The 14,410-nt window shown below is 51.0% G+C and overlaps 4 protein-coding genes across 4 annotated transcripts; 2 read left to right on the top strand and 2 right to left on the bottom strand.

Moving 5' to 3' along the window:
* Positions 1-2,083: 2,083 nt before the first annotated feature.
* On the bottom strand, positions 2,084-2,400 carry VTN77DRAFT_1131 (uncharacterized protein; the record flags this gene model as incomplete). The annotated part of the gene is made up of 2 exons (XM_069416830.1): positions 2,084-2,303; positions 2,360-2,400. The coding sequence occupies 2 exons, from the start codon at positions 2,398-2,400 to the stop codon at positions 2,084-2,086; spliced, it is 261 nt and encodes an 86-aa protein (XP_069280085.1).
* A 1,456-nt stretch (positions 2,401-3,856) lies between these two features.
* Positions 3,857-5,070, top strand: VTN77DRAFT_1132 (uncharacterized protein; the record flags this gene model as incomplete). The annotated part of the gene is made up of 5 exons (XM_069416831.1): positions 3,857-3,901; positions 4,028-4,120; positions 4,183-4,196; positions 4,288-4,982; positions 5,045-5,070. The coding sequence occupies 5 exons, from the start codon at positions 3,857-3,859 to the stop codon at positions 5,068-5,070; spliced, it is 873 nt and encodes a 290-aa protein (XP_069280086.1).
* A 1,611-nt stretch (positions 5,071-6,681) lies between these two features.
* Positions 6,682-8,496, top strand: VTN77DRAFT_1133 (uncharacterized protein; the record flags this gene model as incomplete). The annotated part of the gene is made up of 6 exons (XM_069416832.1): positions 6,682-6,727; positions 6,845-6,975; positions 7,042-7,123; positions 7,199-7,261; positions 7,333-7,619; positions 7,723-8,496. 6 exons carry the CDS (start codon positions 6,682-6,684, stop codon positions 8,494-8,496), a joined length of 1,383 nt encoding a protein of 460 aa, XP_069280087.1.
* A 1,008-nt stretch (positions 8,497-9,504) lies between these two features.
* VTN77DRAFT_1134 (uncharacterized protein) lies at positions 9,505-12,483 on the bottom strand (the record flags this gene model as incomplete). The annotated part of the gene is made up of 5 exons (XM_069416833.1): positions 9,505-10,252; positions 10,302-11,544; positions 11,601-12,078; positions 12,146-12,277; positions 12,340-12,483. 5 exons carry the CDS (start codon positions 12,481-12,483, stop codon positions 9,505-9,507), a joined length of 2,745 nt encoding a protein of 914 aa, XP_069280088.1.
* Between the last annotated feature and the right edge of the window lie 1,927 nt (positions 12,484-14,410).

The following is a 14,410-nucleotide window of genomic DNA, read 5'->3' on the forward strand; positions in this document are numbered from 1 at the left end:
GGGGGGTGATGCCTGACAGCTCCTCCGGAGAGAAGGATTGTTGCCGTCTCTCTTTTGCTGGCAGGGGATAAAAGTAGTTCAGGTGGAGGAGAGGAATGGGGGCCAAGTTACTTGCTGGAGAAGAGACTCCTCCCTCGACGGATAAAGGCCCGGAATCTGGCCTTGAGAGAAGAAGTAGCAGATGAAGACACACGGGTAAGACGGCGACTCCTGATCAAACGTGAACCCGGGCCGGAAGGAGGTCCATTCAAGGCCATCTGCTAACGGAAGCCCGTCTGGACGCTGGGGAGGTCACTGAGGGAGTGACCAGGCGTGGCATAAGGAGGGGAGAGAAGGCGGGAGAGAGGAAGCCGGGGTGGGCTTGCGAAGAAATAGAGACGCGTCGCAGGAGGAAGAACAGCGGACAGAAAAGAATAGAAGAGCCACAAAGACTATCTGCGGATGGGACGCAATTGACTTTATGAAGCCAGACGAGAATCCAGGCGTATCGATACGTATAGTAAGGCAGTATATAACAAGAGCCCGCATGCGGGTAACTTCAGATTTAGCAGGGAAAGGCCATGCGGACGGAGCTGAGCAGTTGCGGGCTCCGGCGCATGCCATCGACCATCCACCAGCGACCATCCAACATCCACATCTGGGTCCGAGGAACGCTGTCGTTCTGCCATGCCTGTCCTAGATCTGCCCGCCATCTGCGAGTCAGGCCGGCGACAGTGCGAGATGGCGAAAAAAATGTTGTCGGGACCCCGTCCGGCGGGCCTTTGGGGCTCCGGGGCCACAAGAAGGCCCCAAGGCCACCCTCTGTCCACGGTGGACCACCCTCAGGCAGGGCTTGTTAGGTTAGTCGCTTCCATACAATGGTTAGTCGCTTCGGTAGGGACTAAGTGACCTTCTAGCCGTGCAGGGAGGATCTCGCGTGGTTCAGCCGCCAGATCGAGCCCCGTGGCTTGGGCATCAACGCGATTCGTCAGCGCCAACCCTTGATCGAAACTCGAGGCCTTCCACCGTTCCACGTCGAATCCCCTTTCACAGCCTAGAAGCCCTTGTACCCCTGCCCAGAGAACTGTGGGTATCGCGTGCTGCGGCCCTGTGGCCGGCTTAGGAAACTTGGGAGTCTGTGCTTCCCGAGCACAGAGCAAATCCATATCGAAGGGGGGAAAAGAAGTTCCCTATGAAGGGCGATCGCCGTGCTTATCCCAGGACGGTTCTTGGACCGAGCGCTGTGGGTTGTGGTGGTACTTGTGGATGTTTCGACGCTATTCGATGGCTCTACAACCAAATTCCAAATAGCTAAGTCGACACCCTGGGGAAGGGTAATTAATTCTTGTCCTCCCCATTTAGAAAAATTATGACTTGTGAGTGGGAAGTTGATCAGACTCTCGATGGATCGATGAGATGCTCAGAGGACCTCTATATGGTCCCTTCACGGATCTGTCCCATAATAGGATCGAAAAGCCGTCGAAAAGCCGCACCTTAATCTTTTTCCGGGACTGGTTAACTTGCCACACCATCAGCGCTGAGGAACATATGTAAGTTGGCAGGCAAAGAAGGAAAATGGATTTGATTGATCGATGTGCATGCAGTCACTATGCAATGTAAGCCCTATGCAAATGAAACGAAAAAAGGATGGGAAAAACCTTTTTCGCTGCTTGTTCGTTTGTGCTGTTTTCTTCTCGTGACAATTCACGAACCGACCTCGAATTGAAACGGGGACCAGGCTAGATGAGGAAAAGACGGCGGTTCCTGACTACCTGCAATTGCACCAGTATGACGGACCACCGGAAAAGGTCACACGAGCATCCCAATAGACTGGGTAGCGAGTCAGAGTTGGTAGTACAGAGTACATACTCCTGCAGAGCTCATCACCAGTGCACCACCACTATCAGTCTGCAGATATGCTAACCACAGCCACAGACGAATGCATGACCTATTCAAGATGTGTTAGTTGCTTGTCTGCAGGCACAGGGCACTGTGCAGACCACTACTATTCTTACCATCCCCACGAATTTTGATAACTCTTTCTCTTCTCACTTTTTTTTTTCTTTTGGGTTTTCGAGTCCCACCTTGATTTAGTGCGTTGCGGCTATCTTTTCCACGTCCCATGGGTGGTCTGACCGTCTGAGGTCAAATCAATCTGTAAGAGATTTGCCACAACGATATCGCCCGCTAGCCCCAGAACAACCCCGTTTACCGACCATCCATGGATCTCTCCAGGTGTTTCATAGGTTAAAGACCACTTCCCTAACCTTCCCCACTGCACAAATGCATCCAATTCCTTGCCACAGTTGAAAGTCAAAACGTCTCTACATCCATGAATCGATTAGAATTAGCACATGCTTGGTCGGCGGGACAAATCTACCTAGGTATCTGTTGAAGAATGGCTCGAACCCCAAGGACCATTCGGAGGATTTCCGCCAGAACGTCTGCAAAACGTTGACTGGTTGCCCCCTCCAACCGCTGCTTGAACCGAACTTCTGTCAGTTCAACGCTCAGCTGCTGTAGATATCCGACGTCCTCGTTTCCTTACAGCTATGTTGAGCCTACGTCATTTCTGATTGCTATTATTATTACAATTTGCATTCGTTTGAAGGGTCTTCCCTGTAGCTTCTTGGGTCAATTTTGTGGTCCTTGATTTGTCCAATAAAAAGTCGTTTATGTCATTCCAACTTTGCCACTGCTCGTTTGGGAAGGTGTTTCAAGGCCATCTCCTCTCATGACCATGGCCCACTATCATCACCAGCAAAAAGGGAAAGAAAATGTGGAGTGCAACTGTGCAGAGAGCGATCAACCATGCTGCCTCCTCTGGTGACAGTCTGATGTCAAACTCCTAGATAATCATGATGCCTTATTGCAGAATCGTGGACAACCTGACTTGTCAAGTCCTCAAGCCTGGCCTCAAGAACGCCACATCTGTGTAGACTGCAGTTATTTTTAATTCTCTACATTATGCAAGCGCAAAAAGTCTAGGACGGATTCGGGCAGGCTCCTGCGGCTGTCACATCCTAGTCTGATGTGCTGCATGCAATCCAAGGCATAGCGGTTTTTCAGGCCTCGCCTGTAAAGCCACCACCGTGATCAACGCATCCCTTTCTGCAGTCTGCAGTCTGCACAGCTTGGCTAGTGACATGGGGGGCACGTGCGGCCAAGGAGCCTGGCACGGCGCCTCATATTAGTTATAATTGTCTACACAGCTCTGTTGCTGGACGGCTTCCAGCTCGGCAAACAGTGCCACAGGTAACCTGGAATCTCTGTGGATATTCGAGGGACCCCGGGAAAGAAAGGGAAGGGCGCTTCCAGGGTTGTTTCGTCGACCAATTCGCGCCGATCCCGGAGACGCCGGATCGCAGGCACGGCTCCTGGATCCACGCCAGCCACAGGTTCGTAGATATAGTAGTTGCATCATCAGCCACAGATTGCATCGATAGCCCGTGCAGCCTGTGGCTAGTGCATGCATCGCGGTGATCGCAGACGGCTGACTGCAGCCGGATCAAGGCTCCAGCCACTGATTACTAGCCACGGTCACCGCCTCGATCCGAGATCTGAAACTGACGCGGGGGGCTAACTAAAAAAAGATCCCCTCTTTTCTCTCATGACATTCCCATGCAGACTATCGAATCTCATTATTGGACCACGCCATTGCGAATTGTGATCTGTCGTAATTGTATGGCTTAGTTGACAGCCTGCTGGCATGCCAAATTTGAAATAACACTGCTGTCACCGACCTAAGTCGAACCCCTGACCGCCTAAGCGGACCTGAACCTAAACCACTCCCGTGACTGGCGTCATTGTTCCCGATTCTGCAGGTTCTAGTGCGGCTGACAGCTTCTATTCTCGTCTCAACTCTTAAGTGACCGCCATGGCGACCCCCAAGAATGCATATTCTCTGTCCTCTAGGATCAAGGTCAAGCATCCTGCCTACCTTTTGCCACATGCATGCGACTTCAATTCCAGAACATGCTTTGTGTCCTGCTGACCCCGGTCGATCTCGTTGTATCCCTCAGCTGACAGCATCGTGCCTCCTGTACAGCTTCCCAATGGCGTGTCCATGCCGCAGATTCATCTGGGTGTCTACCTCACCTCGGGAAGGGAGACGGAGAATGCTGTCAAATGGGCCCTAGAAGTGAGTTGGAAGAGCCTCTCACAGTGGATCGGAGGCTAACCTAGGGACTCTCTACCTTGTAGGCAGGCTATCGAGGGTAATCATTGGAACGGCTTTGGGTTTATGCTCACAATCTGACGAAAGAGAGGCTGACGTAAAGATGATAATCTCATGAGATGCAAAAACAGATTCGACAGCGCTCAAATGTACCACAATGAGAGAGAAGTTGGCCGCTCGATCCTCCGCTTCCTCGAAGCCGAGAAAAACAAACCCAACGGCGTCAAGCGGGAGGACATCTTCTTTACGTCAAAGCTCGCCTCGAACGTTAGCTACGACGCTACACGGCGGTCCATCAAAGAGTCGATTCGTGCCTCGGGGCTGGGCTATATCGATCTATTCCTCATCCATGCCCCGTATGGCGGCAAGGCCAAACGACTAGAATGCTGGCGTGCGATTGAGGATGCGGTCGCGGACAACGAGATCCGTGCGGCCGGCGTCAGCAACTACGGCGTCAAACACCTGCAGGAGCTGCTTGCATCGAACCCGCGCATTCGTCCAGTTGTCAACCAGATCGAAGTGCACCCATTCAATACACGCACCGAGATCACCTCGTTCTGTCAGGAAAATGGGATCGTGGTCCAGGCGTACGCTCCACTGGCACGTGCCTATCGCATGGGCCATCCAACCATCGTCTCGCTGTCGAAGAAGTATGGGTGCACGCCGGCGCAACTCCTGGTGCGATGGAGCCTGCAGCACGGTTATGTACCCCTGCCCAAGAGCGTTTCGAAGGAGCGGATCATCTCTAACGCCCAGGTCGATGGGTTCGAGATTAGCCCGGAAGACATGAAGACAATGGATGGGTTGGATGAATATTTGGTGACTGGTGAGCATAAGTCCATCTTCTACTTAATAATCATGTGCGTGCTGACAGCGTGCAATTATCAGACTGGGATCCTGTGGATGCCCCTTGATGGATGCCGATCGTCGTTGGCTTGGCCCGGTATTTGTGCTGTACGCAAACGTATATATATGGCCTCCTCTCTCCATAGACTTCAGGTATAAGATGATCATATTTATGAACGAATTTATTTCCAATGCCATTTATGATGTGTCACCCGTATTCCACAAACTTGTATAAAAGTGAGCCTTGACGAGCAAGAGGTTAATATTCTCTTCGATGAAGCAACAAATAGAATCGCAATGTGGTATAATATTGTCCTGATGGTAATATAGTTTTGTGCAATCTCGACTGCCAAGTCTTCATGCTTCAAAAAAGCTACCTAATGTTGACATAGAGCTTAAATTTGATGGTTAGGTTAGCCATTCATCAGCCGGGGCTTTTTTCTAGGCGCCGTTCTAAAAAGGTTCTATTCTAGTTGATTGCTGCGCCACAGCCACAGGGACTTGATTGAGCATTGAGCACGTGGGCAGTTTCCACTTGCGGGATCTGTCAGACAGAGCATATTCTGTGCTGCACGGAGTACTCTGTACAGCTGCTATCGTATCTCACGCCTAGACTTCAAAGTTTGTTCCTTCTATATCGTTTCATGCTCCGTTGGTGTGGGAAATAAAAGAAATAAAAAAAACCATAAGCTTCATTCCGTTGTATGTACTGTACGAGTTGCTGCGGAGTGTTGTCCTCCGAGATACCCTTCAAATGCCGAGAGGAACAATCCCGACCATATCTTCCATTCAGTCTGTTATCATTGCTATTGCCATTATCATTACTATTATTATCGCAGTCGCGAGAATTGCTTCCCCGATCATCGGCGGGAATGCGAGTGACTCATCATCAGATCCACGTGTTTGGGGATCCGAGGGTCCGGTGGCGGCGGATGTACGGATTGCTCTTGGACCCCGTGACTTGTTTGTCTGTCACAAGACTCTGCCAGGTCCATCAAAGATTGAATTTGCACCGGTTAGGTACAATTCTATTGAACATCCGACTACGGAGTACTAATTAAAGGTGCTCAAAGGATGGTTCAAAGGATGGATTGCTCAGCATGTCGTGGCTGGGCTGGTCAAGATACATTTCCAGGGTTAGATACCTCCCTAGATAGGCAGGTACCTCTATGGATACCCTCTTGAGTCACGAGCCGGGTTCGGTACGCGGCAGGTGACCTGGGATGAGGCCACAGTCGCAGATTTGGCAATTAATATTGTTAGTAGATACACAATTCTATTAGAATTTGTTTTGACTTCGACAAATTCTGGAAGGCAATGCGGGAGTTACTGGCTGAAGGGTCATGGTTCCTGGTGGAGAGCACCGGCCGTCGGTCCTCCACGGAACCCTCAAGCTCTATATAAGAAGACCTCCGCACCCCTCCACTCTCTTGTCTCTCTCTGAATTTTCTTTCATCCGAATTCTTGATCTTATCCGAGAGATTCTATCCCCGTTTCTCTCGATATCTCCTTTCTGGTTCCCTGCATTGCCCTTGTGCCGTTGACATCATCCCGACCAACCAATCCCGAGCTCGGGTGTCTCCGTCCACCTCGTTCACTGCGTTCCACTGTCTATTACTTTCTCATCTACTGTCAATTGAGAAGTTCTAGACGCTATAGACGTCTTCCCATCTCCCAACATGTCGAACCTTCCTTCTGAGCCCGAGTTCGAGCAAGCATATAAAGGTACGTACCCCGCCTCCCCCACCCTTCACCCGTTATCTATCGGCTCGGCAAGTCCCGAGTTTCGGTGATCCGCATCCATTCAACGACCTCAGCACTGACAATTCATCCGTGGTCCAGAGCTAGCTTCGACCCTCGAAAACTCTACTCTGTTCCAGAAATACCCCGAATACCGAAAGGCCCTGCAAGTGGCCGCGATCCCAGAGCGTGTCATCCAATTCCGCGTCGTCTGGGAGGATGACAAGGGCCAGGTAGGATTCAAGCTTTCAGGATCCGCGAGATGCTGTAATGTAAACTAATTAATATGTATGTGACAGCTGCAAGTCAACCGCGGCTACCGTGTCCAGTTCAACTCGGCCCTGGGTCCGTACAAGGGCGGGCTCCGCTTCCATCCAACCGGTGAGTCTGCTTCAATCGTCTACCTGGAGTATAGAAACCAAAAAGGCCTTTGGCTGACTCCTGATCTTTGGACAGTTAATCTGTCTATTTTGAAATTCCTGGGTTTCGAACAGATTTTCAAAAATGCCCTGACTGGACGTGAGTCAACTCTCTCTTTGTCTGTTCTTGTGGCGGTATTGATACAGATGGAATCTGACATTTAATCACAGTCAACATGGGCGGTGGTAAGGGCGGTGCAGACTTCGACCCCAAGGGCAAGTCTGACAATGAGATTCGCAAATTCTGCGTCGCCTTCATGACCGAGCTGTGCAGGCACATTGGCGCCGATACCGACGTGCCAGCCGGCGACATTGGTGTCTCAGGCCGCGAAATTGGGTACCTGTTTGGCCAGTACAAGAAAATTCGCAACCAGTGGGAGGGCGTCCTCACTGGCAAAGGTAACAGCTGGGGTGGTAGCTTGATCCGTCCGGAGGCCACAGGATACGGCCTTGTCTACGTATGTTCATTCTTTCTTCATTTATTGCCCTAGCTCCCTCGTCAGAATATATGGGGCAAGCAAGAATCAAAGTTCCTTTGACCCTGCTAACAGCTTTATATAGTACGTCCAGCACATGATCCAGTACGCAACCGATGGCAAGGAGTCTTTCGCCGGGAAGCGCGTCACCATTTCTGGATCTGGCAATGTCGCCCAGTATGCGGCACTGAAGGTCATCGAGCTGGGTGGCACGGTCGTGTCCCTGTCCGACAGCAAGGGATCCCTCATCATCCCTCCGGGCAGCAAAGACGGCTTTACGCCAGATGAGATTGCCCAGATCGCCCAACTCAAGGTCGAACGCAAGCAGCTGAGCTCAATCGCCACCACGGAGGCTTTCAAGAGCAAGTTCCAGTACATCGAAGGAGCCCGTCCCTGGGTGCACGTGGGCAAGGTCGACGTGGCGCTGCCCTGCGCGACACAGAACGAGATCTCAGGCGAAGAGGCGCAGGCGCTGATCGCCGCCGGCGTCAAGTTCATCGCTGAGGGCTCCAACATGGGCTCGACGCAGGAAGCCATCGACGTATTCGAGGCGCACCGCTTGAGCAACAAGGGCAGCGCGGCCATCTGGTACGCGCCCGGCAAGGCCGCCAACCTGGGCGGCGTCGCCGTGTCCGGTCTGGAAATGGCGCAGAACTCGGCGCGCCTGAGCTGGACGGCCGAGGAAGTCGACCGCCGACTGCAGGACATCATGGCGTCGTCGTTCCGGAACGGCCTTGAGACTGCCAAGGAGTACGTCCCTACCCCGGAGGGCGTGCTGCCTTCGCTGGTGGCGGGCAGCAACATCGCTGGCTTCATGAAGGTTGCTGCTGCGATGAAGGATCAGGGTGATTGGTGGTGATCAAGCAGACATTATCTCGTGTTTGTTTGATTTTTCCTTCTATGCCTGGTTGTCTGAATTCTCTCTATTGCACGAGTCGTTAAACGTCTTACTTCTCGTTGTTCATTGTTTTTATTGCACGACTCTAGAGGGTGATGTTTTTACGGCTGATACTCTTTCTATTGGCGTTCAACATTTCAAATGATCACTGTCTATGATACGACATGATGCGGTTTCGTTTCAGTCTGAGTTTGTAGAATAGATTACGCATGAACTAGAACTAGATGTCCTTCCTTATTACCTATTAATGGAGTTGATCAACTTAGATGGGAAATCGGATTATTTGTTGAGTTTATTTATTGGGTTTATTGAGTATCTATGCTATGCGTTTTGAGCTCATATCCATCAGACTTTTTTTTTATGGTCCAGTCATGGTCGAGTCATTCCAGTCATATCACGTCATCAACATTGATTGTTGCACAACCTGAGCGAAAAAGAAGGGGGAAAAAATAATAATATAAATAAAAGTTTTTGTGAACCAAATAAATGGATCATGGTATCTATTTCTTTGAATCTCACAAAATCCCCTCCCTCCAAGGGGTATATATAGTAATAAATATGAGAGAGATATCATCTAATCAAACGCCTTCGCTGAAAAAAAGCATCAGGAGGTAGAGAAGAAGAGGTATCGGGCATATTAAATGGATATATACGTGAATAAATCTCCAGTGGAACCCAAAAAAGATCATTAATCGCCTCAGCAAGGTAAGGCTGTCAACTTTTCAACTTTTGGTTTGTCTGTCTTCATCAATCAAGACAAACAGATCAGATGTTCGTGACGTCGTGGGTCGCGTAAAATGTGGAAAAAAAGAAGATAGAAAAGTGCGAAAAGGGGTATCGGATAAAAAAAATAAATAAAATGAAAAATGGAAAAAGAGATTCGTATGATATGAGGCTGTGAGAAGGAATAACACCACCTGAGTAGCAGGAGTCAGGACAGAAAGCAGGATTTGATTCCCGCATACGGTGTTACTCATCTGGCCATGGAGCCAAATCATGCATAATGCCGCCCCCTCTGCCTACAGGCAGAGTTGAAGGAGAGCTACTCCCCGACATGGCGCGGTCGTGGAGGCGAACCTCCTCGGGGAGTTGCACCGCAGGGAAAGGCTCGTCCATCAGACTGCGTGGTCGAGAGAGGACTCCCCCCCAGGACGGGTTTTCCTTCTCGCGGTGAATGACGCCAACGGGTTGTTGCTGTTGTGGCTGTTGATTATGATGACGCCGTCGGCGTGGATAGTGGCGACGGAGATATTCGTTAGGCACCGGGTCAACCTGCTTCCTTGCTGCCGGGACGAGATTCAGGTACACTGGAAAGATAGCACCAGCGGAGAAGAGTGCAACAAGCACGCAGAAGGAATATGGGGTGCCACGGCTATTCAGAGCGGCCCTCTGCGGGAATGGCCAAAGCGCTCCACCGCTGGTAGCGGCGGTCATGATGGATGCCCCCGTTTTGGTGTACGGTCCGAGTCCACGCAGAGAAATGGCGAAAATGATGCTGAACACGCCGCTCTCGAACAGAAAGAGCATCAGTCCCATGGCAATCCCACCGGTACCGTCCACGTCCATGCAAAGGACGGCGAACACGATCATCCCGATGTAAGAGACAAGAAGGATCCACCGAGGTTTGAGGAACCATTGCGCGAAAGCGGCAAAGAAACGGCCAACGGCGAAGAGCGTGCGACCGATCAGGAGGTAATCAAATGAACCGAGTTGAGAGCTAGAATTGTCAGTCATTAAAACAAAATGACAAAAGAGTTCATGCTTACTTTGGCACCAACGCTTGAACCAAATTCTGAAAGCTTGTTGAGAGTCCCTCCTGTCCGCCCACGTAGCACCATTGAGAGAACACACCCAGGCAAAAAGTGACCCAAATGACGGGAACTCCCGCCACCTTCGCCGAGTTTGCATCCCCACGTCGGTCTGCCAGTTCTTTCAGATCGTCGTCGGACGCTTCCGGCACCGGGAGATAATAGAAAGCGACGGCTAACAGAATATCGAAGAGAGCGATGGCGAGATAGGTCCACTGGACATCGACCAGCGACGCGGCATCCTGCACGGTTCTGAATAAGACCTTCTTGGCCAACAGCGGCGAGAGCACACTCCCCGTGGCCTGGATCGCTTGCGAAAAGTTCAAGCGCACTTCCGAATTCTCCAGGGGTCCGCAGAGGGCAATGAACGGGTTGGCAGCCGTCTCCAAAACCGCGAGTCCGAAGCCCACAATGAAATTCGAAATGGTGTACGCCGGAAAAGAGGTCAAAACCGCCGACGGCCAAAAAATCAGAGTTCCACAGGCGTAGATGCAGAGGCCGGTGATGAAGGTCGCCTTGAACCCCCACGTCGTCAAGACGAGGCGACCGACCGTCAATGGGGCGACCAAATAGCCACCATAGTACGCCGCATGCATGCCGAGAGATCCCCACGTATTGACATGTGCAACGGTTTGGAATTGGCTGTTCAGGATATCCAAAAACCCGTAGGCAAACCCCCACAAGAAGAACAGGATGGTAGTCAGCGCGACCGGCGGAATCGATTCCCGATTATTCATCTTGAGCATGCTCTTGGGTTTCTTCACGTTGACAAAATCGAAAAAGGTGGTGATATTCTGCGGCGTCGAGCTGCTACCGGTGGGCGCGCTGTCTTCCAGATCCCGGTTGCCCGCGTCGGGAGCAGTGAGGAAGTCCATCAATTCGAAGTAGTCCTCGGGTACTGCTGATCCCGTAGCACCGTCCTCGCTTCCACCGTGAGACGTCTTAGGTCGGTCGCTTGGGTTTGAAGATGAATCTGGAGGACGCAAGGTGGTGGACCTGGGTCCGGAGCCCGACGGCGGTAGATTGACGGGCATTTCTGCGGTGGGATGGTCGGTTTGTGCCTGGGGGGTCAGGTCATCGGTGCCCTTGATCATCCTGGGAAGTACTCGTGCGACCAAGGGCTTCAAACTCGGGACGCAGGCACAGATAATACCGATGTTGACCTCGACGGCAGACCACATAAACGTAAATGCACCATACCCTAGGAAGGAAGTCAATCCTCTTATCGCATATGCCGAGGAGCAAGCGGGAACATACAAGAAAAGTCCTGATGCTCAAGAGTGTCGACGTGGGAGGAATCCGGACTTTGATACGCCATGGCGCGGGAGGACGCCGCGCTCTGGAGGTAGGCGACCCGGAAGACATCCACCACGGCCGTAAAGACGCCAAAGCTGAACGTGATAATCAAGATGATCTTCTGCTTCAGCGGGAGGCGCATGCGGGTCAAGATAGGCATAGGCAGGAAAAAGATGGCAATATCAGTGATGAGGTTGACCGGGGCGGAGGACAGATACAACGTGACGATATCAATGCATGAGGCGCTGCCGAGGAAGGGATAGCGGAAAACGGCACTCAAGGGACGGCATTGGAAGACATTGAGCATGGTCAAGGCGAACCCGGCGGCATTCACTACGAAGAGCGTCACGTAGTTTGCCCATCGAAAGACTTTTTCTCCCTTGGTCAGAGTCAGGTAGAAGATGAGGATGGATGTCTTCAAAGCCATCAAGGCCGGATTCTGGTGAACACACAGACTCAGTATATTGCAAGACAGAGGTAGGGTGAGAGTGTTCGGAGAAACTCACGTAGAGCACGGTGGTGGCATATTCCCAACGGTTGAGAGCTGACTGCCAGCTTGGAGGGACATCGACGTTCGGCAGGCCCAATCCCTTGGTGGTGGCATAACAGATTGAGAAGGTGAAACCGAAGTCGATGATCTAGTTGATGTCAGCTCAAAAGCCTCTACGCCATCATGCGACTTCACCTAAAGCCGACTTACCCAAGCCAACAGCATGACATGATCGTGCAGCGCTATCCTGCGCACGATCCCCCATCGGGAGATGAAGCGAAGAGCGACAAAGACCGAGGCCAGGACGAAGAAGATGATGGTGACGACCATCACTGCCGTACTGCGGTCCTCCATCGCGGGCAGAAGGGTGTCGCGCCCTCTCCGCACGGCGACCTCTAGTCGAGAACGATCCCAGTCACTACTGCCTGTGTTTCCACGAAGTGTCCGATTCGAACAATGTTGTAGGAAGAGATTCCATCATCTTCATTCAATCGTGAAGGCTCTGGACAAGCTGGCGATGGATTGGAGGAACTGTCGTGGACAGAATTGGAGGGGGTAATATTAGAAAAAAAAAATCGCGGCCGATCGATGACGTTTTCGCACAGACGCGGGAAGGGCGCGAGCTAAGGAATGTCCACCCTGGAGAAGCAAATAAGAATCAATCCCTCGAGAGGGGGATGAAGGTGGATGATTGATTGATGGATATATACAAGATGACAGATGGAGATGGAGAGAATAAGAGATGGCCAATGTGGAGGCAAAGGCGGAGTGGAAGCGAAACCTGGAGAATTGACGGGTGGGCAGCGGTCCGAGCAAGACAGCTGGCCAGTGGTCACGAGGGCGCATAACCGAAATGAAGTCTTCCTTGCCGGCCCTATGGGGAAGAAGAGACTAATTGGGCTTGAAGACAAGCTTGGGCCTTAGACTAGGTATCATTTGAAATTTCTTGAATGAGAAAATCCTCAATTGATTAGCTGATGGGTCCGGCGAGTGACCGACTACGTGGGCGCCCAGCTGGTCGGATCTGCGCTAGCCTGCGCTATCGCTTGTTCGCGGCCGCTGACTGGCTCAAATCTCCCTAGGAGATCTCCGCCTCGCGGGAGTCGCGGCTCAGTGTTGACTTGGCGGTGGCCATGGCGGGGCACGCAAGAGGCATTTGAAGACATCAGGTACTACGAAGTACGTAGGAACTGTTGGTAATTCTACGTAGTATTACAAATAAGAATGACATGATGGTTAATGAAACGATCCAGTATGAATGCTGGCAAGAAACTGTCGGTTTCCGAGATCCGTGGAAATGGAAATGAAAGGTCTAACGGTGGACAACCCTGGCGGCTAAGGCGGTCTGTGCGGGAGGACTTGGCAAGCCGACCCCGCGGTATTAATTTCTACTCAAGAAGCCCAACAGAAACATCTGTGAGAATCCATTCCCTTCACCCAGAAAATGCCAACTAGCCTACGGGGAAAAGCCACTGATGTGGCTCCATACTGAGGGAGTCCTCCAAGCTACGTATTACTCTGAGGTGACATTTCTTGGGCTGTAATTACCTAGCACCTACTACCAAGTAATTCGATATGTATTAGTGTGTAACGTTTGCGCTTCCTTGCTACGAATAACAATTATAAGGGCAATCAGCACAATTCACCCGATATCACGAATTCCTTGCCAGCTATCCATTAGGTACCTAGTACCTAATACCTAATCCATCCAGGTACTGCCTACATGTACCTACTAGGTAGGTATGTACATACGTACTGTACCTATTTAGGTAGGTCACGGGTATGTCCACTAACTTCCGCATGCCGAAGGCGGTCAGCCATAGCCAACTCAGAACAGTGAACACGTTAAACGCACCTAAACGCATACGCAGTGCTGTCCATCCAACACAACGAAGTTAATAACACTACCTACGCAATTAATTTCGAGATTTGAAAGCTTTAGCCTATTATTGGTTCGAATTACAGGAAAGACCCCTGATTGGTTACACCTGCAATGATCAATTGATGATCTGTACGGAGGAGTGCATCATAAGTAACGACTCACGCTAAGACTAGCGTGTATTATATTTTGAATTTCAGTTGTTATAGCGCAAAGATTAGTGGAATTCTATTACTTTGTTAATTGGCTAAAATCATTACTAATCATACAACTACTGTCAGAAAGGGCTTAGCTCCCAGTGATAGTTAGGCGGTAAATAATGATGCCAATCATACTGCTCGAATATCGGTAATTGGCATTACTGCTATACTACATATGGTTAGTCTGATACACAATTACCTC

The sequence above is a fragment of the Rasamsonia byssochlamydoides genome, assembly GCF_041956645.1.
Source record: "Rasamsonia byssochlamydoides strain NRRL 3658 unplaced genomic scaffold VTN77scaffold_12, whole genome shotgun sequence".
NCBI lineage: Eukaryota > Fungi > Ascomycota > Eurotiomycetes > Eurotiales > Trichocomaceae > Rasamsonia > Rasamsonia byssochlamydoides.